The sequence below is a fragment of the Corapipo altera genome, unplaced genomic scaffold (genome assembly GCF_003945725.1).
Source record: "Corapipo altera isolate COAL_440 unplaced genomic scaffold, ASM394572v1 268, whole genome shotgun sequence".
NCBI classification, from domain to species: domain Eukaryota; kingdom Metazoa; phylum Chordata; class Aves; order Passeriformes; family Pipridae; genus Corapipo; species Corapipo altera.
This window is the reverse complement of record NW_020884901.1, coordinates 9,688,978-9,716,123: the sequence shown is the minus strand read 5'-3', so window position 1 is coordinate 9,716,123 and position 27,146 is coordinate 9,688,978. Positions and strand designations below refer to the sequence as shown.

Sequence of the window (27,146 nt, the reverse complement as noted above, 5' to 3'; positions counted from 1 at the left end):
GCGTGGGCTGTGTGTGCTCCAGAGGAAGGCTGCTGGGGGTTGGGGTCTCTCAGATTAACTCTGAGGCAAAGAGAAATGTTCTGCCATCATTTTGGAGCCAGAAAATTGAAAATCACACTTTCCAACCTCTTATTTCTTCAGGCATCAGATACTGCCCCAATTATTAGCTTTGCTGTTTCCTCGTTGAGTTCCTTTAGGAATGGTAGGAGGTGCCATCCAGTCCTCTTGATCCCGAACCTCTTCTGAGGATGCTTTGATTTAGGATAGATCCCCATGTTGTACACAGATCTCTGTGTGTTATACACTCCATGACTGTGGAGTTTCTTGGCATCTGTAGTGGGATTCCTGCAGCAAACCCTAAGGTCCCACTCCGAGGTAATGATCTGCGAAGGAACCAGTTAAAACAAATGCCTGTTTCACTTGGGATCTAGAGAGGCTTGCAAACATGCCAGACCTCCGTAATGGATCTCTGGAGGGAGAACAGTGCCTGGAGGAGCTCCAAGTCCCACCTTCTTCGTGCACATCACTAAAGAACAGCTCCCTCCTGTGCCCGCTGAGCCCGGGACAGCGCTGGGTCACAGCGAGCTGGTTCTCTGTGGAGACATGGATTGGCTTTTTAGGCATGGTGTCTGCTGGGTTGACTGGGGAAAAGTGCCCTCCTTTGGATTTCTTGTTGAGTTTTTAAACTAGTAGATTTTTTTTTTCCACTCTCCCAATGATTGTAACAGGATTTTATTCTCCTGCAGCCAGCTGTTAGCAATTAGCAACTTGATCCAGTCAGGCCTGAGAACAGAGTTTAACACTTTCTTGCCTCTGAGAGGATGTTGCTAATCCTGTTTTTGCTGGGTTTGGGCTTGTGCTGGAGTTTTGGCACTTGGTGTGTATGTGTGGGCAGGTCAGGAAGAAAGGCATGAGTACAGCAAGGGACTCTAATGCAGCTGAAAGAGCAGCAAGGAAAAGTATCAAGTCATCTACCCAGAAAAAATCATGGGGAATAGAATTTCTAGGCAGTTTGTACAGAGGGTTGTATTTAGTAGTATATTCCAATGTCCTAGCACTGGGAATTGTGCAACTTGGAAGTCCAGTCTGCTCCTGGCTGAGATTTAGACTCAGCAGAAATCAACATCAGTAGTTCTTCAAACAGGGATTTCTGACAGTACCAGCTCCTGAGTGGAGCTGAACCTCCTCTAAATGTTTCACCCTCCAAAGGGGTGAAGAACACTCTTGCTGACCTTGCTTAAGCAACACCAGCATTTGAAGATGAGCAGTGGCACTGTTTACTCCCTCTGTGCAGTGTCTCTCCCGGGACTCCCAAACAGGCACTTTGGTGGTCCAGGACTGGGAACCAAATGTGGTGGAAAGGACAAACCCAGCACAGCCTGAACCAGCTGCTGAGGTCCCTGGGTAGGGCTGAACTGCTGGAAATAATTCATCACTGCCACATGCAAAGGTGAGAATTCATGTCACCCAGCTGTGGCCACCTGGCAGTGGCGAGGCTGGTCCAGGCCAGCCTTCTCCTCTGTCAGCAGCACAGACACATCCAGAGAGCTTTCATCCTGCACCTTGGACACGCCTTAGGCAAAGCCCAAATTCAAAGCCAGCTTTTGTAGGCATGGAGCTGCTGACAGGTGAGCTCTAGAGCCAGCTCTGGAGCTTTCCTTTCCTCCCTTGGAGGCCAGGTTGGCCTCTATGGCCACATCTTCCAGTTTTGGCTTGGAGTTGCCTCAAGCCATGCTGTTTTTGTGGAGTTGCAGAGGTCCATGAGAAGCCCCTGGCTCTCAGGGTGGGAGACAGCTCTCTGTGCCCCACAGCCCTACCTTCCCTCCAGCCTGGTTCCTGGCTCAGTGGCAGGAGCTGACATGGTGCTCGTGTGACTTCCCTTGTCCATCCTCCACCTCATTCCTCCTTTCCTCCTGCTATTTTCACTCTTATCCCCACATTCAGGCAGTTAAATGATATGACTGGCTCTGTGGCAGCACAATAGGTGTCATTTAGAACATGGTGTGAGCTTTGCAGAAAGCAAATAGGAACTTAAATTATCCTGCTTGGTCTGTACCTGGTCAAGTAAGATAATGGTCCTGTTTGTGGTGCCTTTATCCTGTTGCTGGGACACTGTGGCCGTTGTCATGGCTCACTCACGGGTGATTTTGGGAGGATGGGACACTTAGCACAACTTCTCCTTTGTCAAAGGAAAGTCCTTATGCTAAGTCCCACCTCAGTACCCCTCACTGGGGGCTGCAGCCCATCCCAGCTGGGCTGGGAGGCAGAGGATGGGTGCTCCCCTGCTCTTGATCCTTCTTTGCTGGGCTTTGGATCAAATGGGAAGCTGAGGCATTTGAACACTTGGCAGTGTCTGGGGCTGCTCTCATTCCTTTGTTGTTTCAGCAGTGGGCTCTGGCCCTCACCTAGCCATGTGTGATTCCTATTGCAGTGCCTTCTGGCTCTCTCTTCCCTTATTCCTGGACAAGTTAAAAGAGAAATCCCGGAGTGTTTGGGAGCTGTCCTAAGTCTTTATGGATGCCTGATTTCACCCTGTTTACCAGGCTCTGAGGGGATGATGAGGTTATGCAGTCCATGTGTGCTATCCTCTGCCATCTCAGGGCTCCAGTAGAGCTGGCAGCTTTTAAAGCTCCAGCTCAGTTGTCACCTGGGAGATGTTTCCAAGCTGCTGTTCTCCTGCCAGGACCTCCTCAGCTCTGTTCAGTGGCTGGCCCAGCTGGGCACCCATGGGAAGGATCTATCCCAGGCTTCACACATATGGTGGAGCTGATCTGGGCAGACACCTGGGTCATGGTCAGGGCACCCCGTGTACCACCAAACAGGTCTCTGCTGTGTTCCCATCACCTCCTCCAGGAAGGTGGTTCAAGTTAAAGCCTTAATGTTTATGACAAACACCTTTCTGAGGTCCTGTGTCAGGACTGTCTCCCCTAGAGCTGAACTCTCTGCAGGTCCTGCTTTGGGAGCTTCCAGGACACCTTAGCAAATCACCTGCATAAATTAACACCCACTTGTCTTCAACCTCTGCCACAAAACTGTCTCTTTATGAAGTCTCGGTCCACTTGACTACAAGAAGTTGGGAGTTGCCATCTGTCCTGGGATGGTGGGAATCAGTGTGTTTTCATCAACCATCACCCCCTCCCATTTCAGTGGGGAAGGGTGGGTGACCTTGGGTCCACACACAGCTGGAGAGTGCTTGGTCAAAAGCTCTTTTGTGGTCACCAGACCCTCCTACTGAGATTTGGGCTTTTTCCACCGGTGCTTCACTTTCACTGGCCACCCAAAATGCCACGAAATCACAGCCCCTCTTTGGCAGCCCTCTCCCAGCCCTGGCCAGGGTGTTGGGGTGGGGATAGCTGGAACAGGAGGGGTGCTGCCCATCTGAAGGTGTGTGTTGGTTTGCTGGCCTTGTTCCCTGGCTGGGCACAGCAACCACCCAGCATTAGCTCTCCCCCCTGCGGGCATGCTTGGCTCCTTTCCCAAAAGGCCCATGGTTGTTTTTCAGGCTCGGAGCCATCTTTTCTGCTGGAATCCAGCAGGGACAATGGCCAGTAGCATATCCTTAGGAAAGAGAATAAAAACAGGGCAAGCTTCAGTGATTCTAACCCTGATTTAGCTTCTGGGCGTCCAGCAATCTGCGGTTTTACCTTTGGATGTAAGAAGCTGTGGTGTATCTGTCTGTTGTGAATGTATCCAGTTCCTTTGGTATCCACGGCAACTCAGGGCTGCGACTTGTACAGTTTAATTATGTTGGGTGGAAAAATAGAGCCTTTTGTTAGAAATCTCTGAGCTAATGGCATCTGATGCTCCTGCACTCATGCATGCACTGGCATAGTGATGGGCCCTTTTGTATCCTTTCTTTCTTTACTAACAAATCCAGTGTTGCCTTTTTACTACAGCTCTGAGGATTCTTGAGAAACACCCTCTGGTCCTGGCAGCTTTACATTTATTGATTTGTTCTGTTTTCTTCTGGCATTTCATTATGAGGCAGAGCCTCTAACCTTGCCTCCTGTAAAATTATGCTCCAGGATGGGAACCTCCCGAGGCTCTTTGTAGTGAATGTGGACACAAAGAATTCGCATAACTGCTGATGTGACCTCGTGCTCCTTTAGGTGTTATCATGGCTTTCCACTGAAATTGCCAGTGTTTAGGCTCTTTGCTGTTTTCCATGTTTCCAAACAGGAAATGGAGTGTGCTCACACATGTGAGTGCACATGCATTTTTGGCAGCAGTGTGGACATGTAGGGAGAGAGTTTTCACCCTGTTTTGTGCATATAGCTTAAGGGTGTGTGGCAAGTTCCAGAATGCTCACTTGGCTGCTTGGAGTAGGCACCTGGTGCAGGCAGAGGTGGATAGACCCTGCTTGGGGAGCCAAGTTCATTGTTGCTGCAGCCTCAGTACTTGTTAATGTAATGAGGAAGGTGAAGAATTGGTGAAGGAGAGATAACTTTGCATTGGACTTGTTTAAGAGCAGTTAAGAGAGTACATCCACCCAGGAGTCCTGGCAGCTGAGTGCCTAAAGGCCAAGTTGCAGTGACAGCTTTAGAGGTGGTGTAGACAGTCAGGTGATTATTAGTTCTTCACTGATGCAGTGATGGGTCAGAGCAGGGCTCAGGGCAAAGCCATTCTTGAAGGCATGGAAGGTTGCCCAGCCCATCACGAGGTGATGACAACACAGCCAGTGTGCAGCACAGAGGAGCCCTGTCTCTGGAGGACTCTCACCCACTCTTTGCTTTGTCTTTCAGAAATGTAGGTGGCAGCTGCTGCCCTTGAAGGACTGGCACCGGTCTGACCCTGCGGCGCCTCCGACTGCTACCATGATCTTCTGCATGCTGCTGCTGGCCTCACTGCCTGAGCCCTCTGGCACAGAAGTCAACCCTGGTAGGGAGAGGGTTCTGGTGTCCCACCTTTCATTTGCTCCTTCTCAGCCTTTCTTTGCCTCTTGTGGCGGTTGCATACGAGTGTAAAGATTTGATGTAAACACAGTCACTAACGCAGTTCCTGAATGTCCTGCTCTGGGCTGGGATGGCCAGTAGTCCTTGACAGCTGTGTTGGGGTGGGACACTCCTCCTGCCAGTCCCAGGAGGGCTCAGGCACATGGACATACTCCTTTGTCTTCCCACCCAGAGGGTCTGTGCTCTCAGCAGGCTCTGAATATCCCTCCACTGCTTTGACTGTGTGTCCTGCAGAACAGACCTGGCTCTAGGTTGGCTCAGAGATTCTGTGCTCACTGTGGAAAGCAAATTACCAGTTAGCAAAGCATCAGCCACAGCTCTGCAGCCAGCAAGGGGCATTCTGGAGAGAGAAGAGTGGAAGGAAAGGTAGAAAACCCCACCTGGCTAGGGTGGAGACAGAGATGTAAGCCTGTGAGTCCCTGTGGAGGGCAGGACCTCTTATCCTCCAGCATTTGGCAAGATACAATCATGATGGAGATGAGTAAGATAATTGTCTGTGATATATTGCAAAAATTCCTATAATGAGGTGTTTTGAGCTGGAGACAGACCGAGAAATAAATGAGTCTGATCCTTTCCCAGCTTGGCTGAAGGTGTGGTGAGGCGCCAGTGCTGGCTCTGCTGGGGCTGGCTCTGTTTATTTGGAGCCCTTTGTGGCTGGCTCTGACCCTGCTCTGGCCTGTGGATATTTGCAGAGGTTTGAGGTTGTGCTGCAACCAGCCAGAAGTGAAGTGAGGCCTGTGGGGGAGCTGAGCAGCACCACAGTGCTCCCTGTTTCACAGCCATTCCCTGCACTGGACAGCCCAGCACACATCCAGGGTGGGTTCTGCTGGCTAAACCATTCACAGAATCATAGAATCATAGAATCCTCTGGGTTGGAAGGGACCTCTGAGATCATCCAGTCCAACCCTTGATCCAACTCCGCTGTGGTTCCCAGACCATGGCACTGATGCCACATCCAGTCTCTTTTTAAAAATCTCCAGGGACGGAGAATCCACCACTTCCCTGGCTGATCACCATTCCAATGGCTGATCACCCTCTCTGGAAAGAAATTCTTTCTAATCTCCAACCTAAACCTCCCCTGGCACAACATGAGACCATGCCCTCTTGTCTTGCTGATAGTTGCCTGGGAAAAGAGACCAACCCCCCACCTGGCTACAACCTCCTTTCTGGTAGTAGTAGGGAGTGAGGGGGTCTCCCCTGAGCCTCCTCTTCTCCAGGCTGAACAGCCCCAGCTCCCTCAGCCTTTCCTCATAGGACTTGTGCTTGAGTCCCTTCACCAGCCTTGTTGCTCTCCTCTGGACCTGCTCCAGCACCTCAATATCCTTCCTGAACTGAGGGGCCCAGAACTGGACACATTGTGGAAGAAGAGGGAAGGTGGCACCTGGAGGGTCAGTCCCACACAGATTCCTTTGGGTGGTGATTAGTACAGAGGTTCCTGCACCCAAGGGTGCGGGAGTAGCTTCCCCCCTCCAGCTCCAGGGAGGTGGGGTGGGCTCTGAGCACAAGGCTGTGGGCCAACCCTCCTGCAGGAATCTTTTCCTTCAAGAAACAACCACTCACACTTGTCAGTTCTGCCTGTGACATGCTCAGGCTCCCTCAGCTGCTGTGCCCTGTTCTTCCCAGCCACACTCCAGCACCCTGGCCCAGCTGATGCCCCTTGGCTGTGATGGCCACAGGCTCTGTGGGTTATCCCAACCTCCTGATCCAATCCAGGAGCAGTTGGAAGCACCTCCTGCATTGGCTTCCAAACCAAGGGGGCTGCTTTGTGGGTGATTTCAGACCCATGTAGGAGGGTCCTGTGGAGTCTCTTGCCTTGCATCAGTTGTCTGACCTCCCTGACAGGTGAGCTGTGCCATTTCTCTGAGCCCCAGTGCCTCCTGTCTGCATGGCAGGTGAGTGTATCCCTGAGTGCATGGTGAAGGGTCAGGGATATCTGAGCAGGAGTCCTGGTGGCACCTAAACATAACCCAAGGGTGGTTTTGCTGCTGATAATGTGCATTTTGGTGAAAGCCTCATGCTGCTTGTTTTAGTGAGAGCCATGGCCACCCGTAAGAGTGTATCTCTTGATGCCAGGGACACTCTGGCTTCTGTCTGCCAGCCCTGGGGTTGTGAACAAACGAGTTTTGTTAAGGATTGCAGTAAGTCCCAGTTCCCCAGGGACCTTCCCAGCTCCCTCTCCATCTGGCACTGCTGTGTGGCGTGTGTTTGACCTTTAAATAAGGTGTGACCATACAGGACTCCCACTGCAGGAGCACAAAACCCACTTTCAGATGATGATCCACCCTTCTGGAAAACCTCCATGTATTTACCCATAGCTCAGTGACATGGCAGCTCTCCAGCAGTGGATCAGGGTGTACTGGTCTGTGGTGGGACAGGTAAGAGTGAAGACAGTCAAAGGTAATTGAGTTTACTAAATAACCTTATTGCACAGTGTCAGAGCAGTAGGCAGAGCTCCTGGCTGGCTCTCAGCAGTCACAATCATGCTTGATCCCAGGCAGACACCAGTTACATCCCAGGAAATTCTACAGAGAGACCTCAGGCATGGGAGTGACTGTTCTGGGGAGACCAGAGGCCCATCCAGCTCATGGCCTGACTCCAGCAGGGTCCCATCCCTCTGGTTCTGGAGGAGTGCAGGGATGGGCAGGCACACAGCAGTGCTTTACCTCAGGAGTGCTCTCACATCTCTGCAGCTTTCAGAGCTGCTGCCTGGGTATTTGCTTGTGGTAGCTGTGGGTCTGTCCAGCTGAGTGGTTTTTTTGAACCCCTGGGGACCTGTGGCATTGGAGTGTTTAATAGATTCAGGATGTATGTGCTGGTTTTGAAACTCTCCTACCTGACCTTTTGATTGCTCCTGGCTCTGGTATTTTGAGAGACAGTGAGGGTATGTATTGTTCAGGATATAAATGATCTTTGTCATACTTCAGTAATTCCATGTGTGAAGATGAGGCTGCTGATCTTTCCTTTTTCATCATCTGTGTCACCTTCTCTGCATTTTGACGAGAGGAGGAAGGAGCCAAGAGCTCTATTCCTTATCTGCCTGGCATCTGACCACAAATACAGACAGTGCTGTAATGCTGTTTTCTAGTTTATTTTATAGGTATTCCCATAATTTGCTTTTTTTTTAATATAAAATAGTTTGGTATCGTTAACAAACGTTGTTACCTCACCACCCATCTCCTTTGCAAGATTATTTAGGAACATATAAGGTGCCTGGCAGCTGCAGGCAAACCTTATTGAAGCACCCTCTCTTTGCAAACACTTGTACATCGAATCTCTTGGGTAGTTATTCAGCCTGTGATGGTTTATTCTCTGTGATGATAAAAAGGAGGTGGGTTTCATCCCCCTGTCTTGTCTCTTAATTGTTTCATTATTTAATCCTACCTGACTGTGGGATTAAATAGAATAGAATAGGGATAGAAGCTATTTAACTCCTCCCTCGTTACTGGGCTGGTGAAGATAATAATTGTTCCTATTTGAACACAAGTGGAACATCCAGTTTATTCCAGGAGAAGCAAAATGTTTAACAAAAGCTTCCTTTTTATATCACATCACTATTGATAAATAATTTTTCATTGTAAAACGGGCCAATGCAGCCACTAACAATAACATGGTTTGGGATTTCATGTTCTTAAAATGATTCTTTGTAAAGTTCTGCTTTTCAGCTCTGACTGAATGATACTGTAAGTCTATTAAATGACTTTTAATTTCAGTTTATGGTAATTATGAAGTATTTAATGCTTTTTATTTGCATCCTTTATTTTAGCATTACCATGTTCATTCCCTAGGCACGATAGTTATTTAGTTAAACTTGCCTGGTGATTTAAAAAAAAATCAGTACTGATTTTTTTTTTTTTGTGTGTTGTTTGCTTGCTTTGTGTTCCCATTTCCAGCTATCTGCCGTTATCCCTTGGGAATGCACGAGGGGACCATAAGGGATGAAGACATCACTGCTTCCAGCCAGTGGTATGATTCCACAGGACCCCAGTATGCACGGTGAGTACACTGGCAAAAAAATTCATCTTTTTTTTTTTTTTCTTCCAAACACCCAATATGTGATTTGGGGAAGAAGATCCCTCAGCCTTAAAACCTGTTTGCTTTGCCTTCCACGTTAAATCTGGTTGGTGCATAGTGAAAGAGCCAGAGGCAGTGGTCATGGCCTCAATCTGTAATACAGGAAATTCTGATTAAATAATAATAATAATAATAAAAAAATACCTCCCCCATGAGAATGAAGTGGGGGGGCAGGTACCCAGAGAGGTGGTGATGGTTCAGGACTTGGCTGTACAAGGCCTTGAGCAACACACTGTGGAGTTGGTCCTGCTGGGAGCAGGAGGCTGGACTGGAGGCTCAGAGGTTGCTTCTGACCCTCATCTGCCTGCAGTTCTGTGGATAAATCTCTAATGGGTTTGTGACTTACAGGTCAGCCAGGGACAGTGCCCCTGGGGTTCTTCTAGAGTGCTTGAAACCAAATCATAGGAAATCCTTTATAAGGGTGAACTTTTCAACAGCATCCTATTGAGGAAATGGGCTGTGCTCACTCTGACTCAAAAACCTGGGAACTGCAGAGTTAAGGAATTGTTAACAAGCAGTTACAGGATTTTCCTTCACTGTCAAACAGGACTACAGTGTTTGCCATAAACTTGGCTTTTCATTTTTTTTGGTAATCTTATTTCTCTCAAAACTGATGATTCACAAAATAGTTACAAATGTGAATTTCCTTAGATTTGTTTGTAGTGATGATGCCAAACACTCCTACAGTTTTGGTGCAAGTCAGATAAGAATTTCAGATTACTATGGTATTTTTGGATGAATTTAGGCAGTCCAGAATTCAGAAAATTCTCCTAGTGCTTGATTATAATTTTTTCTGTCTGTGGTAGAACAGCCATGCTGTGTGCTGTGTTTTAGGGGAGTCTGGACAAGCCTGTGGACCTGAAAGCTGAGAGACCTATTTTGTCCTCTGAGTTATGCCTTATGTCCAGTTCTGCAAACACTTTGGGCATCATTTACCATCTGTTACCATCATCCCTTTGCCAGAGCAGCTGGATGTCCACAGGGTGAAGACATGAAGCAGCCTCTAGCTGACTTTGTCTGGTTAGAGGTCACAGTTGTCCTATGCAGATGTTTGTTCCTGTCATTTCACAGTCGCTTTTCCTGCTTTTTTTTTATGGCTTTTTACTTGCTTCTTCAGTGTAAGAGTCTTTCACAAACAGCTGACCAACAAGAGACTAAAATCTTCTCTAGCCTGAGCCTTGACATTCAGCATGTCCTGGCTCCCACCTTCCTTGGTGCACAGGGGCTGGCACACTCTGATCCCATCAGTTAGAGGTGGATAGCTGTCTGAAAGGCAAGGGCACTTCAAGGCCTTGCTGTTTGCCAGGAAATCCCTGTAGTTAAAAAGCCCAGATGTATTTTTGGTGTCTAGATAAATTTTTCACCTCTACATCTCTCACCACCTCATAGCCTGGACAGCTGAGCCCTCAGCAGCCTGGGCCAGGTGCTTCCTGCTGTGGCTGATGGATGCAGTGCTGTGCTGGCCTGTGGATTCATGGAGTCACAGGCTGGTTTGGGTTGGAGGGACCCTAGACCACCTCAGTCCACCCCCTGCCATGGGCAGGGACACCTTCCACTAGCCCAGGTTGCTCCAAGCCCCATCCAACCTGGCCTTGGACACTTCCAGGGATGGGGCAGCCACAGCTTCTCTGGGCAACCTGTGCCAGGGCCTCACCACCCTCCCAGGGAAGAATTCCTTCCCAATATCCCGTCTAACCCTGCCCTCTGCAGTGTGAACCCATTCCCCCTTGTCCTGTCATTCCAGCCCTTGACAGAACTCCCACACAGCCGTCTTGGAGCCCCTTTAGACACTGGAAGGGGCTCTACAGCCTCTTTTCCAGGCTGAAAAACCCCAACCTCTTATTTCCAAGGATAAATACCTTAATCTTTGCAGCTGGTGCCACAATGTTCGACTTGGAGGCAGAGACCTTCCCATCACACAACCAGCAGTGTCCTGCACCAGCAGCTCTGATGGCTGAAGGGAATGTGAAATATGCATTGAAGTGCCCCAGAATAATTTGTAGATGGGCAAGACTTCTTGCTAAATCTTGTAGATTTCTTGCTAAAATGTATTTTTAAGACGTCTCCTCTTGGTGCTTGGTAGAGCTGCAGGAGATGGTTGAGCAGGAGTTCAGGCCTTACCTTGTGTGGTTTAGGAGCAGTGAAGATGCACTTCACCAGTAAGGTGCTACAAAGCAGTGAGCAGGATGGTTGTTTCTGATCAACATGAAAAAAGTACGTGTCTGGGGAAGAAATTATTTCGAGCAGTTAATGATAGATACCTGAAACTGAGGAGCTGTTCTGAAGTGCCCATGGGACTCCAAATCTCACCTGACCATCATCCCAAAGGGCAGAGGTATTCGGTAGCCATCTACCAGGTCTCACTTGCTGTTTTGGTTGATTCCTCCTAACCCTCAAAGCCTTGGTGTTTCCTCAGTTGCTGGGAAAGCCGGATCCCGTGAAAATGCCGTTCTTTGTGACGTGTGTGGTTTTCCCCTCAGGTTGCAGAGGGAAGAGGGGGATGGAGCCTGGTGCCCAGCTGGCTTGTTGCAACCAGAAGATGTCCAGTTCCTTCAGATCGACCTGCACAAGCTGTTTTTCATCACCCTGATCGGCACCCAGGGCCGTCACGCCCGTGCCACGGGCAAGGAGTTCGCCCGCGCCTACCGGCTGGACTACAGCCGGAACGGGGAGCGCTGGATCTCCTGGAAGGACCGCCAGGGCAGGAAGGTGAGGGCAGTGGAGCACACAGGGCAAGTCTCAGAACTAGACTGTGGAAGGCACATCCTCTGCATCCTGCTCTTTCCTGTCTCCTCACTGCCAGGCAGCGGGTCCTGCCTCGGTCCTGTGTGTGCTGTGATGTTGGGCTGTTGTTCCCCTGACCTGATCCCCAGATCACAGCTGTTGATGTGATAGAAAACTGGGTCTCTTTGCTGCCTTTCTGTGCCTGTCCCAAACATCCTGTGAGTGTCCCTCTACCAGCCATTTCCTTGCTTCTAAATTGGAAGCTGCAAAGCAGGTGCCTGCTTTGGCATTGAAAAAGGAAGGGGGTGGCAAGGAATGGAGAGGAGTTTCTGGGTGTCTGATAGTGTTCAGGAAGGAGTTTAGAGAGTAGAAAATGTGCTGAGCACACCCAGGGAGGCTTCCCCACTCACCAGAACTGTGTCTAATGCTATTTTTCCAGACCTGAGCACACAGTTTGTTGCTGGCTGAGCTCTGGTCATGTTCATAAGTGTTTGTTAAACTTCTGGGAAGGAATCCCTGTCTCTCAGCTGCAGCTCCTCTAACCTGGTCCCCTTGCCTCAGGCTGGCTTGGGGAGTCTGAAGACCTAAGCCAGACCAGAAAGGTACTGGGTGTGGTGATGTTTTCTTGCACTGGGTGTGCTTTGGAAGTCACAGCGGGGTCTGTAACAGTATTAGATAACAGCCTTTAGCTTGTTAATGAATTATTTGCTCACTCAGACCTTTGATCAGCTGTTTGTTCATTACCATTGTCTTGCCCATCCCTCACATTTTGGTGTGTGCTGCAAACACTGCATTTGCAGATGGGAGGGGAAGTTTAAACTCAATGAGCTTAACTCTGTCAGTGTTTGGTAGGTAAAGTCTGTCTTCATTTTGAGTTATACCAGAATTCAGTTGGTTGCACTGACCACAAGCAGTTAAATGCCCCTTGTCTCCCACCCCAGGCCTGTGCAGAGCAGTGTTCTGGGGCACTCAGGGCTGAGTTAGTGTCAGGTGTGATGATTTAGTGCAGGTCAGCTTTTACAAGATCTCCCTCTTAAGCCCTAATAAGGTAATGAGCTGTGTGATGCTGAGAAGTGAGGCATTTGGTCAGTAAATGTGGAAATCCACACTCTGTCAGTGTGTGTGTGTACCTGTTCCCAAGTGCATGAGAACAAACAGTTTTCTCTTCTGGTATCCCTGGAGGAGGTGCTTCTGCTCCTCTGCTCCTCCTGGCCTGAACATACACAGTGGGGTGCAATTCCTGCCATTTCACCTCCTCTGAAAAATGACTTTTCATAAAAAACCACGTTTTTCAAAATGTGTCACCAGTAAATGATGTATTTCATTAGTAAATTCATATTTTAGAAGTGTTGCTGTCTGCTTGCCTAATTGGGTAAAAGTGTCCTGTAAAGTCATTCAGACCTTGAAATGAGGTGCAGATGGAGGTGCAAGATCCCAGTCTATTTATTTGTATGCACTGGGAAGGCCTCTTTGTCCTGCAGCTGCTGGATGCCCAGTCACTGGTATTTCAGAGCTGTGACCATGGCTTGTCTCTGCCCAAGGGATCCCACAAAAGTTTCAGGCAAAAAGCTCCTGGGGGGGCAGCTGGATGGGGTGACTGTGGTGATGCTCAGCACTTCAGTCCAAGGTCTCTCCTGTGCAGCTGTTTGCACTTTCATCCCTCAAACAATGCAGCACCTCTGGAATTTTTTTGGCTTATAGAGAAAGGACATCAGGACCCTCCACCAGGTGATGAGGGCAAGCTCTCAGTTACCTGTTGTTGGAATGTACGTGGAGACTCTCTTAAAACAAGATGTTCCATTGTAGTAACTGGAGCTGTCTGCAACATAGCTGGGAGGTGAAGGTGCAATCTGTCTTTCTCCTCTCCCTCAGTGCTGCCTGGTGGGGGTCTGCAGTGGGCAGGAGGTGGGATGGCAGCACCTTTCACCCCTCAGCCAGGAGATGTAATGTCAGCACCTTTCACCCCCTGAGCCACATACCAGGGAGGAGGAGCCGGGGAGCAGCAGCAGCTCACCCTCTGCAGATTCCCAGTCTCAAACAACAGGGTACAAGTGCACCAGTGTGCAAATGAACAGCACAGTGGGGAGCAGTTGCTGGTAGGGATCTTTCTCCCCCAGGTGATCCAAGGAAACATCGACACTTACGACGTGGTCCTGAAGGATCTGCGGCCCCCCATCATCGCGCGGTTCATCCGGGTGATCCCCGTCACCGAGATGCCAATGACTGTCTGCATGAGGGTGGAGCTCTATGGCTGTGTCTGGTATGGTGAGTACCCATTGCCATGCCTGTCACTGGAAAATGGTCCTTGCATGACCCTGGCTGGGACTCACCTGCGTCCCCACGGGTGCAGAGGGGACCCCAGGCCACGGAACTGCTTCTGTTGGTCCAGGCCACAAATCAAAGGACCTGTGGGCAGAGATGATGGAAGGCTGCTGCTGTGTTTCTGAGGTGTATGGCCTTCTTTTTTAGATGGTTTGGCATCCTATAGCATCCCTGAAGGAGGGACAATAGCGGCTCCTGGCTTCCCCATCGTTTATCTGAATGACTCAACCTATGATGGATACCAGGAGCGCAGGTGGGAGAAGTTGTCCTGTTCTCTCTCTGTCACTGTGCAGATTCTCTTCTTTCTTCTCACTCTGTCACTAGTATCTTGTATCCCAAACACTGGGAGCTGCAAGTTCTCCAAAGCACTGTGGCTTTGTTATTCCAGGCCCTTTGACACGTTGTCAGTTGGTGTTTTAAAGGAGGGCTCAGGATGTATCAGATTCATTTCCCCCAGCTGGCAAAGGCTGTTGGCTGTGAAGAAGTAATTTTTTTATTGTTGGAAGATGTTGCTTCTCTTTAAAGAGATGACTGTTCTTAAATAACTCAGTGTTCTCTTTACTCATAGCTTCAGTCTTTACATGATGTGACCATACAATCCTGATGCCTGATTGCCTTAAAGCCCTCATGGCTCTTGGTCTCTAATTGTGATCATACTCCTTGCCCTGATTTCTCTGTTGGTTCAGGTAGAGCCTTTAGCTGTCATTGATACTGCAGATCTCAGATTGCTGCTACTCTTCTGTTGCCCCAGACTAGAGTGGCAGATCTGGCTGAACCTTCTGCCTGTGCAATCCCAGTGTCCCTGGAGCAGATGAAGGGCCTTCCCCTGTTCATTGCCTGTGTCGCTTCTGCAGTTTGACCCCTGACCTGCACTTTCTAGCAAACTGCATCTCAAACTGTTGCAGGAGGTCTCCAGGGTAAACTGAGCGTCCAGGGAAGTGCACAACACCTGAACTCTAGGCCTGCACTTGGTACCTGTCAGCTTCTGGACAGATTTGAGATACTGTTTTTGAAAACAGAGCTCTGATGGACTCGAAACAACTTGGAAAACTGCATCACTCCCTGTGAGAAGCTCCAGGTCAGCAGAGGCACCACTGCCCATGTGGTATGAGAGGATGGTGGCTGATTACTTGGGTATGATGCTTTTCCAATTTGGAGTCAAAAAGCCTGAAGTAACTGGATTTTGACAAGGTCTGTTAATTTTTCCTGTCACTGAGGTGAGATCGGTAGGGTGGCATGTTTTGAGGTGTCTCTGGTTTACCCAACAGTTGGCTCTCATGGAAGGAAGGTGCATTAAGAGTCTGTATCTGAAATGTTAAATAACTGGCTGAACTCAGAACATTTAGTATGACCACTTTCTTTGCTATAAATACAGATTTGAGTGTCTTTCAGTGGCTTGAAACCTCAGGCAGACTTGGGCATGGGTATCCTGAGACAGCATATCCCTGCCAGGGCAGGAATTGCCTAATGACTGATCTGACAGTGTCTCTTCAGTGACCTGGTGTCATCCATTGACTTGAGGTGTTTTTCCTATATGTCCTGTTTCAGCTGCCATTAACTTTCTGTAAATTTTTTTTGTTACCTAATTTTTTTTTATGCTTAAAGGTGATTTTTTTTTTTTTTGGTAAGCTTATTTGTATTCTGTCATGCTGGAAGTTAAAATAACAGGGTGGGAAGTACATTCTTCTACATGCTTGAAGGATGTTGCAAGATACCAGGTAGCAATGTCTTTATATGTTAATATATGATACTTTCAAGCTGTGCTGATGTAGCAGAGCTTGGATATCCACAAAGAAAGGTTTCATGTGCAGCAGTGAGCAGCTGTTGTGTGTAGCTGTCCAACACTGCTTAGGAAGTTGGGTCTGCTGGGGAGTGTTGGGGAGCTGCAGATTTAGGCACAAACCCTAAGGTGCTGAGCAAGGACTCTTTCAAACTACTTAACCTCTAGTTCATGTGCCCAACTGGCCTAGAAGCAGGAGTCTGCCTCTTCCAGCTGTTAATCCTGGTTTGGAGTCCAAAGGGATGTGTGCCTGTACTCCAGTGACGGGGACTCACCTGGGATGGACTCAGAGCTGCAGCCCAGCCTGGGTTACAAAGGCTGCCCAGAGACAGGGGAATGAAACTGGTGCAGGGAGTGAGTTCAGGCACTGACACAGCTGAGCTTTTGCACTTCTCCTGCTGCAGGACAAGGGACGTGGCAGGGCTGGCTCCCAGAAGGGTCAGGAGTGGACCACACTGTCCTCTTCTGCTCTGGGACAGTGCTGGAAAACTGTATAATGGGCTCTGCACCCTCAGATAGGAAGTGGAATGAGGCAGGATCCTGACAAAGAGTCTAATCAGCCTTGGAAACAACCAATAACACTCTCCTCTTGCACAGGAAGAGCCAGAAATGTTCCCAGTTAGAACTGTCTGTGACTGGGTGAGCTGCTCATGATCTCACTACTCCCTTTCCTGCTTTTCTGTGCCTGCCTGCAGATCTTCCCCCACAGGTTGCCCCAGGGCAGGCTGGAGCAGTGTTCCTCCTGTGCAGCTGCTGGGTGAAATACTGCAATTAAAGCTGTGTTTGGAGAACACAGTGTCGTTTTCTGTAGTGTCACTTTTTGCTCCCAGGAGGCTCTGTGCTCATAGCTTGGCTTTGCTGTCAGTGCAAAAACTTCTGCATTTTAAAAGCCCAGCCCAAACAAAATGAAGGTGATGTTGTATAAGAGCAGTGAATGAGTTCTTGTCCAGGGTGGTTTCAGAGTAAACTAATATTTTCCTGGTACCTGTTGAAAGCCCTGTGTGGTCTCACACTGGAGCTCCCCTGCTGCTGCTCTGGCTGACTGTGGGTTCTCCCTTTCCAGGCACCTGTATGGGGGGCTGGGCCAGCTCACAGATGGTGTGCTGGGCCTGGATGACTTCACCCAGAGCCACCAGTACCGTGTGTGGCCAGGCTATGACTACGTGGGCTGGAAGAACGAGAGCTTCAGCACGGGCTCCGTGGAGATGGAGTTCCAGTTTGACCGACCACGGAACTTCACCTCCATGAAGGTAAGTCAGGGTGGTCCCTCTCCTGGGGGGCAGGCTTGGGGGCTGGGTGCTTCCAGTTTGCCCCTTTGGGTCATAGAATCATAGATTGGTTTGGCTTGGAAGGGACCTTGAAGCTCATCTCGTTCCACCCCCTGCCATGGACAGAGACACCTCCCACTAGACAAGGTTGTTCCAAGCCCTGTCCAACCTGACCTTGGGTCCTCTTCCCCAAGCAGGAGGATACAAGGTGCCTGACAGCAGAATTTGAGCTGGAGATGTCCCAGGTTGCCAGTGTAGAAAGGTAAAGTAGGAGAGCACTTGCCTCTCCAGAGCTCAGACACTCTCCTTTGAGCATTTGGTTTAAAGGCATTAAAAGCAGACACCTGAGGCACTGCTCAGGCAGCCAGGATGGATTTAGGGTCTAGGCTCTGCTGTCTAGGGACTGCCTGACCCTTGAGGTAAAGGAATGTGATTGTGCTTCCATTTTGCCCAAGTGTTTCTCTGGATGCCTCAGTCTGTGCTTGTGCTGTGGGAAATTATTTAAGCACACAGGAAAAGCACGAGCTGAACTTTGAGTCTGTAGTAAACAGCAGGATCTTTTAAAAACGATTGGTGGCTTTTCTTGTAGAGATTTCAAATGAAGGAGAACCCACCACATCCTTAAGTAAATTGTTTTGGTGGTTACTTACTCTGGTTTTATTTTGTCTATTTTTAACTCGCAACCGTTGGCTCTTTGCCTGCTTTCACTGGCAGAAATAAGAGTCCTGCCTCCTCTGAAATCTGCTTGTACACTGTGATTAAACAACTCTTTTAAGCTCTGCTTTACTAAACTCAGTTGGCTGGACTTCTCAGTGCTTTCCTGCTGAGACCCAGGGTCATTTTTGGAGCCATCATCCAGTGCTTTCTTTCTTTGCTGGTATTCTTTTAGAGGTACAGAATCTGGATCCAAATCCAGGCCTTCCATCAAATTGCATAAAAGAATGGGACCAATTTCCTGCTTCTGGAGGATTCTTTTTGTTTTTGAATCTTGTGATGATTTTAGTCCTCCAAACCAACCGAGAGGGAGCCAGTGGTCATTTGGATTTTGGTATCATGCTAAAAACCAATTCCAAGTTACTGGTGTCCAGGATAAAAGTCCAGTGTGGAAAGCATCACTTACATTTTTGTCCCTGAGTTCAGTGCCCTGGCATGAGTCAGTCCTGAAAGCTTCAGATTATTTTTGGAAACTCCCTCCCCCCTATTTAATTTATTTTATTGGTAGTGATTCTGCTGTCTCTTCCAGGTCATTGAAAAACATAGCAAATAATTTTTATTTAGGAATCCATTCCTGTTTTATAAACACCTAGAGAACAATTTATACCTTAAAACTTTGTAAAACTTACTAGTTGACAATGTTTAATCAAATTACTATAATACATGAGTCCATACTGTGCTAATTGGAGACAGATGCTGTGAGTAAATCAAAGCCTTCCAAAAGTCTGTCATGTAAACACAGCCATCCTGATCAACCAAACACATTATCTTATAAAAACAACTACTTCATCTGGTATTTCATTATAAAGCTGTTTTTATTAGCATAAATTAGTCTTCATTATTGATTGAATGTTGCCTGTTTCAGCTTTGCATTTATTTTGTACAGGCCAGGTGGTCTATGAATAATTTTTGTATCCTCTTACCTGGTAGCTTTATCCCAGTCCTCTGAACTTTTCCAGTATCCAAGAAAGTATTAAAAATAAATGTTAGCAAGTAGTGCAGCTGCATTGCAAAATACTTAGGCTTGAATACTGTAAAATTGGACTTCAGTAGGAGGTGTTTGGAATAGAAAGTGTCTCTGTATCAGTCCAAGTTGTGAACATATCCAGCTCCTGTCCAAATATGGCCCAAATTGTATATTCCAGGCATCAGGCTTTCCTGCCTTGTTATGGATGACTGTTTCTCCTTATTGAATAATGTTGTCTGAGCTTCATCTGTTCCTAATTATATGCAAATACTCTTCTTTTGTCCTTTTACTGCTCATCAGGCCTGTTCTCCTCATTACTGCTTCACTGCTATTCACTGCAGGACCTGGCAGGGGCCAAGCAATTAATGGGGTTCAAAGCTGTGCATAGTTTGGAAACTGTTGTTGTCACAGTGGCAGTACACTCCAGTCATTAGGAAATAATTCCTAGAGTTCTGGGGAAGGTTGGACCACTGTGGCTATGAGAATGGAGCAGGCTGAAGACTTTGAGTCACCTTATTCCTTCTGGTTTCTCGTCACTGGGGTCCAGATCTTCAGGTCTGCGTGGCAGAACTCACTGGTGTGTGTGTGTTAAAAAGGGAGCAGGGTAAGATTTGCACTGCAGACACAGTGGTACAGCATAGAAGATGCTTCCAAGCATTGTCCCTCTTCCCAAAGCCTCCTTCCTTGGAGGTGCTGGAGGCCTGGGAGAGCACCAGGAGTTTGGTGCTCGTGGGTCTGCGGTGCCACACCCCAGGAAGATGGAGATGTCACCTTTTGGGTTGGCTGCAGCTCAGGAGCAGGGAGGGAGAAAGTTGCTCCCAGTTCTTGGAGGGTAGAACAGAGCTCTCAGGGAGGTGTGAAGTCAGTCTGAGAGGTGTTTGTGAAACACTTGGTGTGGAGCTGTAACTGGGAGCTGAGAGGAGATGCCTCTGTTCTGGTGAGGTGTTGGTGTGGCAGCACAGTGACTGCACTGACATTCCAGTGTCTTTAGCTAAAGCACAGGTGCCATTGCAGCAGGGACAGCCTGATGAGGAGCCACCAAGAGAGGCTGATGGATCGTGGTTTCCCTAAAACTCACATCCTTAGTTGTCTTCCAGGTGCAACTACAGCAGGACAACTGCTGTATGTCCGGGGAATTTCTCCTTGAACTTGTACTTTTTAATGTTTTTTTGGAAGAGATCGGCTTAGACTGCACGTGTTGAAAGCTTCCTAAGTGCTAAGGAAATTTTGAACACTAAGTTAGATTGGTTTATTGGCACAGATCAATTGTGATGTCTGGTAGCTCGAGCTGGTGCCTCAAAAGAGGGACCATGGACAAAGAAATCCTGGGGATCCTTCATGCAACAGTCCAGACCAAGAGCAATATTAGGGTCTGTGTCTTCTCACTCTTCATTGCTTCACTGTTTCATTACCAGGAGGCTGCCCCATGGTCACCTTCACCCTGCCCTCTGAGCTGGGTTTTGATCAGTTCTGTAGTCTGTTGTAACATGGTTGTTACAGTTCATAGACCACCAACTGTGGGCTGTTATTAATTTTTAAGTAATATTTAAGCTGCAGCTCTGGCCTGTTCTAACTAGTATTAATGATCAGATTCTTATCTTCAAGTTTTGCTACAATCCATCTTTACTGTTATTAATGATTAGATTATCAGCTTCAGGGTTCACTATAATCCATCTTTGATTTATACAACAGAACCATGTAGTTCAGATAAAGTTCAGCTTGTGGCCTAACAGTTCCAGCTGCTTATGTGAGGCAAGCACTTAGCTATTCAAATAACATCAAATTTTCAACACTAATAGAGTCTAAAGCCTAGGTGTGTTTTTTTTTCTTTCCCCTCTTAGGTTATATGTTCAAGGAGAATTGATCTGTGAGGCTTTAGATCAGTAGAGGGTTTGTTGGATTGATTTTTTTTATATGGGCCTTTTGAAGAGCCTGCCAAAAGGTGACCATTAGTGTGGCTTTTGCAGGTAAAGTTTTAGAGCTGTTTCAGAAGAACTTTTTGCACAGATGTTCTCATTGCACACTGTGAGCTACAAAGTGTTCATACAGGGAGATATTGGGAATGGAAAATTTTCATGAATGGAAAAATCCTTGAGGCTTGATGTAGGTGTCAGTAAACCTCTGGTTGATGGATCTGTTCTCTTCTTCCAAGGTGCATTGTAACAACATGTTTTCCAAGGGGGTGAAGATTTTCCAGAGGGTGGAATGCCTGTTCAAACCACGCCTGATTGCAGACTGGGAGCCTGAACCTGTTGGGGTGGCCACAGTCCTGGATGACAAGAACCCCAGTGCCAGGTTCGTGACCGTGCCCCTGAACCAGCGCGTGGGCAAAGCCATCCTGTGCCGCTTCTACTTCGCTGACACCTGGATGATGATGAGTGAGATTTCCTTCCAGTCAGGTGAGTGAGTGTTCCTCTGCTCAGGCAGGCCTGGGAAAGCACAGAGAGCAAAAGAAGTGTGGAAGTACAGGATGTGTGGGGTTAACAGAGCGAAGGTACCGTGGGGCCACACAGTGGAAAGGAGGAGGTGGGACAACAGCTCTTCAGTGGATGCTTTTCAGGCTGATACTGATGCACATGTACAGGAGCACGACCAAGGCAACCAAAAATTGGACCATAAGAGCATTTCTTCTTTTTGAGACAGTTCATAGAATCATAAGATATCCCGAGTTGGAGGAACCCATCAGGATCATCAGTTCCAACCCCTGGCCCTGCCCAGGACACCCCAGCAATCCCACCCTGTACCTGAGAACATTGTCCAAACCCTCCTGGAGCTCTGGCAGCCTTGGTGCTGTGCCCACTGCCCTGGGGAGCCTGGTCAGTGGCCAACCACCCTCTGGGGGAAGAACCTTACCCTGAGATCCAACCTGACCCTGCCCTGACATGGCTCCAGTTGTTCCCTGGAGTCCTGTCACTGGTCACGACAGTGAAGAGATCAGTACTTGCCCCTCTGCTTCCCCAGTTGCCTGCTGGTTATGAGGTTGATTTTTAGTTCTCTTTACCAAGTATTTTGTTATGACTAATTTTAGTAGATCTACAAATGATGATCGAGTTAGCAGATTATTAAAAATGAGAGGCTATTTTTTTTTCTCAAGTCTTAACTGTGGTGCAGAGGTTGGTGCCATGAGGTGCTTTAAAAGGCTCTGGAAGGGAAAGGACAAGAGACTTGGAGAAAACCACCAGCACTGATGGTGAAATGAGCTGACTGTAGCTAATCAGCTGTAGCAGGAAGACATTCCTGAGGAAGGAATGCTTTGGGTGCTGCTTGTTGCTGACCTTGCTGACAGCAGCCCCTCCTGGCTACTCTGTCACATGTGGGGCCAGGCAGGCTGTTGGTCCAGTCTTAGATCATGCTGAAGTGGAAAAAAGGCTCTTGTTCAGTGCCCTGTGTGTGGCTGAGCTCGGGGAAGGCCCTGCACACACTGGTGCTGTGCTGTGGCTGCACTGTACGTGCTGCTCCGTGCAGAGGCTCATCCTGCAGGTGTGCTGGGAAGGGCTTGAGAATCTCTACTCAGGCTGTTCCTGCCCTGCCTGGGCCTCAGCCCAGTTGGGATTGCAGGGAATGCTGGCAGGAGCAGGGAGGTTTTGTTGCACTGACATGTTCCCTTCCCTTCCACAGACATGGAGAGCGTGAATCCCAGTTTTGTTACAGCAGCAACAAGCACGACGGATCTGCTGGAGACAGAGTACAACGTTACTGAGGGGACCTGGGGTGAGGATTTCTGTCCCTTAGCCATGCCAGGGGCTCAAGTGCTGGGGGTTTTCACAGTGACATCCTAGTGAATGTGGTGTCTCCCTCCACTTCTGGACACCTGGGGGTGGCCTGGTTATTGCCCTCATGCACAGGGCAGCATCCGACAGGCTCAGGTGTTTCCTTCCCTCAGCTGGCTGGGGCTGCCTTGGAGTGGGGGCTGAAGGTATGTGTGCAGCCAGTGAAGCTCTGAACACTGTCTTGTCTAGTATGGATCCATTGCAGGGCCTGTTCTGCTAAGGACAGTGTTTGATTGCAGAAGGTCTCTGCACAGTTCTTATCTGAGCCTCCAAAACCAGAATTTCTGATAAGAGCAAGATGTGAACACAGCTAATGGTTGTGTTCAGGGAGCTGCCCAAGATCTTTTCTGTACCAGACTGTAGGAGGTTGGCCAGCACAGATAACAACTAGTGCTTTAACTCCAAATTCTTCTCTGTACCTCTGTGATTGCAGAAACCACATCTTCTGTAACCAGCACCTGGATAGGAGAGAAGGCAGATGACTCCAATACCTCCATCCTCGTGGGCTGCCTTGTGGCTATTATTCTGCTACTTCTGATGATTATAATCATCATTCTTTGGAAGCAATATGTTCAGAAAAGGCTGGAAAAGGTAGTACAATGGGGCTGTTTTGCAGACACAAGTTCAGTACTTATCATTAACCCTGATGAGCTCAGAACTGTGCAGAGCACAAGGTTTCCCCAGCTCTGCAGAGCAGCTAAAGCTGTTCTCACAGCAGGGGAGGATGCCAGCCCTATCCAAGATGTTACTGGAAGTTGCTGTGGTTGCAGCCAACACATTACTTAACAGCTGAGCAAGGCCTCAGTGTTTTTCCCCTCTCTCCTGCAGGCCCCACGTCGAATCCTGGAGGAGGATGCAACTGTTCGCCTCTCCTTCTACAGCTACACCATTGCCAACAACCAGACCCAGATCCACCAGTCAAATCCCACCTATGAACGTGCTTTCCCACTGGATTTGGAGTATCACCAGCCAGCTACACTACTCCAAAAGCTCCCAGAGCTCTCCCAAAGTGCAGAGGATTCAGGTAATTTCATCAGTCTCTAGAAGTTATGCGTTTATTCTTCCAGTGTTTCCATCAGACTGTAAAGTGTGCCACTTCTCAGTGTCTTAAGTTCTCATCTTTGACTCCTGTGCAATACAGTACTTAACCCAGGGACCTCAGGCAGTATTCTGGAGCTCTGGAACTTTTTGGCATGTAACTGTGACAGCTGGAGCAGCAGCCCCACTAGAGGGTGGTGGCCTTTTATTGTTTTATGTGAAAACTGTTTATACATTACCCAGGTCATCTTTTAGCAGCTGGTTTGAGCAGTCACAGCAATCACACTTGGTTTGTCTCATGGCAGTGGAGTGGCTGCCTGCAGCACTCTTGGGAGAAGACCTTTAGCACCTTTTTCTTAGAAAAAGCAGAGGAAAATGCAGCAGGGAGTTGTCAGTGGTGTCCTTGCTTCCAGCCCTGGGGAAGGTTTTGGACCCACGCAGAAAGGAACATTTCCAACAGTGTTTTGTGCTCAGCAGTGGCAGTGCTGAGCAGTGGATGGAAGGGCAGTCCCATTCCTGCATTCCTCACCCTGACAAGTTGCTAAGAAATCCAACATTATACTGCACAGAGAGACTGATTGGATTGAGTGAGGGTGTGAATTTGAAGCAGAACAAAGGTTCTGTGTAATACTGACCGTGCAGGGAGTTAATTCTATAGTGCTATCCCATGATATTTATGTGAATAAGCTGTCAGAGGGAGTGGGGTGTGCTAAAGAGGATGTGGGAAATGGAAGCCTCGATCAGTTCTTGTTGCAGAAGAGAATCCAGAGCAAGGTTGGAGTCACAAACAACATCCCTGCATCAGGTAATGGGAACAGATTGTATTTAGGATGAATCAGAAACAGAAAATCAGGCTCACCTCTCCATGTCTGGACAAGAACTGTAACTCTCATGACTGACTAGAGCAGGCTGTGTTGAACAGGAATTTGCTGGTGCTTCACAGGTATTTTGGTGTCTGCAGAAATGTGGCTTGTTCTGGTTGAAGCCCTGGTTAAAACAAGGCAGTGTCTCCCATGTGGGTGTCCCTTAGTACAGTAGTAGGTGTGTGTTACAACCTGCCCCAGAAAGGGGGGGGTAACCCAGGTTCTTATTAATAAATCCCTTGGGGTGGATTAGAGTGAAATGACACTGAATAATCGGTGTTTGAAAACTTATATATGTAGGGTTTGTTTTAGAACAATTTTGTTTCAAAGGTAGAGAGGTATGTTGCCATTTTGGGTGTTACCATCTATATCTGTCATCTACAGCAATATGGCATAAAGATAACCTTTGGGGAAAATGCATAAGGGAGAGAAAGGAAAGACAGGATAAGGGTAAGGGAGAGTAAGGGAAAGAAAAGATGAGAGTGGAAAGATGTCTATAGTCACTGCCCACGGGGTCCAGAGATGGAACTTGGTAGTTGCGTGTCTGTCATTTGAAGTGGTGGCCTTGATCTGTTGGGGATGAAGGAGGGAAGCCCCCACAGTCTAAGAAGTTATGAGTTATTATATCCATGGATGGTGTCCCAGGCCATGCCACGAGCCTCCAAGGTCTGCTGGGCCTGTGCAGAGTTCCCATGGGCCTGGTAAGCAGGGCTCTTCTCACCTTTTCAGGGCACCTCCAGCAGCACTGGCAGGGGTTATGGGTCCAGCTGCCTCTTCCCAGCCTGAAAAAGTCCCCTGGCAATCCTAGAATGCATAAATCACTAACCATTTCAGTCTCTGACAGCGTGCAGCTGGGCTGAATTCCCAGAGGAGCTGAGAGGACTGAATGTGGGATTGAGAGCAGTGCAAGCTGGTCCTAAGGCAGTCTGACTTCACCCCTCTCTGGTTTGCCCTCAGTGTGCAGTGGGGACTATGCTGAGCCCGACCTGACCAAGTCCACCCCTCACCAAGGCTTCCAGAACAACGTCCCTCACTACGCCGAGACCGACATCGTGCACCTGCAGGGCGTGACCGGCAACAACATGTACGCGGTGCCCGCCCTCACCGTGGACTCCCTCACCAAGAAGGACATCTCTGTGGGGGAATTCCCTCGGCAGCAGCTGCGCCTCAAGGAGAAGCTGGGAGAGGGGCAGTTTGGAGAGGTACAGCCCTTCTCTTCCTCTGCTCCACCCAGAGAAAGGAGGTGCCTGGTGGAGCTGAGTCCTCTGAGCCGCCTCTTGGTGGGGCTGAGGGTTCTGCATTCCGTTCTTTGCTGTGAGAGTGGTGTGAACAGTTTGCCCTGGGAGGGTTGTGAGTGCCCCAGCTCTGGCAGTGTTCAAAGCCAGGTTGGATAAGGCCTTGAGCGGCTGGATAACTGGTTGTAGTTCCTGGGTGCTTTCCTGCATGCTCTCCATTGGGATACATGTTCTGGTAACTTCTTAAGCAAGTGTCTTGTCACCCCTTCGTGTACAACCCTGGTGGTAATTCTATGTCTTCATTTGTTAATTTATCAGAAGTAATGTGGAATTGTGTGTACTCATCAGAGTATTCGTCACTGGGGAGGTGTTCACATCACAGACACACACACACGTTTTTCTCCCTTTTTTTTTTTATCTCTGGAATTAGAGGACTTTGGATAACTGGTTGTAGTTCCTGGATGCTCCTCAGTTAAGTCTGAGCAGTGGTCTAGTGGGAGGTGTCCTTGCCCATTCTGTGGTGGTTGGGACTAGATGAGCTTTAAGGTCCATCTCAACCCCTTAACATTCTATGAATCCATGATTTTAGTTAATATATGTTTGCCCTTGGGGAAAGCTGCTGTTCCCTAGGCTGGGCCACAGAGCCCTGTTCTGCAGCTGTGAGCCTCTGCTTCGTACCATGGAAGCCTTTCTCAGCAGATGAACTTTGCAAACTTTTCTGTTTTACTGTTTATATCCCTATTAATGACCTTATGGAAAAGGGCTGGGGGTGGGAATTCAGCTTCACATCTTCCATGGACATCTCAAATGTGATGCTGTCACCCACCGTTAGGCATGTGAGTTTGAAAACTGTCAAGTCCAGCTAAGATGGATCCTAGCTGTGTAAAAACATCTTTCCCATTCCCAGATGAAGGTTCTGGGAGTGCTCTGCACACTCACCCAAGCCAAGACAGACATTCCCAAGCACTGTGGTGCTCTCATTCTCCAGCATTGCTGCTGCTCAGGCAGTGTGATGCACACATCTGTCACCCACCAAGCTTTCCCTTTGGTCCTTGAGCTCCTTTTAAGCTGTGAATGTTGTCACCCTGCCTTTTCTTCTCTCCCTTCTGCATTTCCACAACATCCCTAGTTCCATCCTGAGCAGGTCTTCCCCTCTCTTGCTCTCATTCTTCCAGTGTTGTTTTTTTCTTCCCAGTTTTTGTTCACTCAGCCTTAATTCTACCTGTCAGCCACATTTTGGCAAGCACAGCCCTTTACTGGCTGCTTCCTCCTCTGGATGTGCCCATCTTTGCAGTTCCTCCCTTCTGACACCACACCTTCCCTATCCCAGCCCCTTGCCTGTCCCCTCACTTCTTCCTGGCTCACTCTGTGTGCTGAGAAGGTTGTGACATCCTCAGCCTCTTCACCTGGTGTCAGTGTGGCCCCTTCTGCTGTTACCTGGA

At 48.5% G+C, this 27,146-nt stretch overlaps 1 protein-coding gene across 4 annotated transcripts in view; it reads left to right on the top strand.

The window, feature by feature from the left end:
• The window catches only part of LOC113950353 (discoidin domain-containing receptor 2-like), a 60,558-nt gene that overhangs the window by 21,639 nt on the left and 11,773 nt on the right, over positions 1 to 27,146 (top strand). For 3 of the 4 annotated variants that reach the window (XM_027650114.1, XM_027650113.1, XM_027650115.1), the window contains exons 2-12: positions 4,743 to 4,878; positions 8,843 to 8,945; positions 11,504 to 11,732; positions 13,865 to 14,012; positions 14,217 to 14,322; positions 16,913 to 17,099; positions 20,951 to 21,197; positions 22,417 to 22,509; positions 23,002 to 23,159; positions 23,397 to 23,592; positions 25,427 to 25,671. In XM_027650114.1, coding sequence (XP_027505915.1) covers positions 4,815 to 4,878; positions 8,843 to 8,945; positions 11,504 to 11,732; positions 13,865 to 14,012; positions 14,217 to 14,322; positions 16,913 to 17,099; positions 20,951 to 21,197; positions 22,417 to 22,509; positions 23,002 to 23,159; positions 23,397 to 23,592; positions 25,427 to 25,671 — 1,776 coding nt within the window. In that variant the 5' untranslated portion in view covers positions 4,743 to 4,814. Of the gene's footprint in view, positions 1 to 4,742; positions 4,879 to 8,842; positions 8,946 to 11,503; positions 11,733 to 13,864; positions 14,013 to 14,216; positions 14,323 to 16,912; positions 17,100 to 20,950; positions 21,198 to 22,416; positions 22,510 to 23,001; positions 23,160 to 23,396; positions 23,593 to 25,426; positions 25,672 to 27,146 lie in introns of those variants that run through there. The other variant, XM_027650116.1, reaches the window with a different exon arrangement.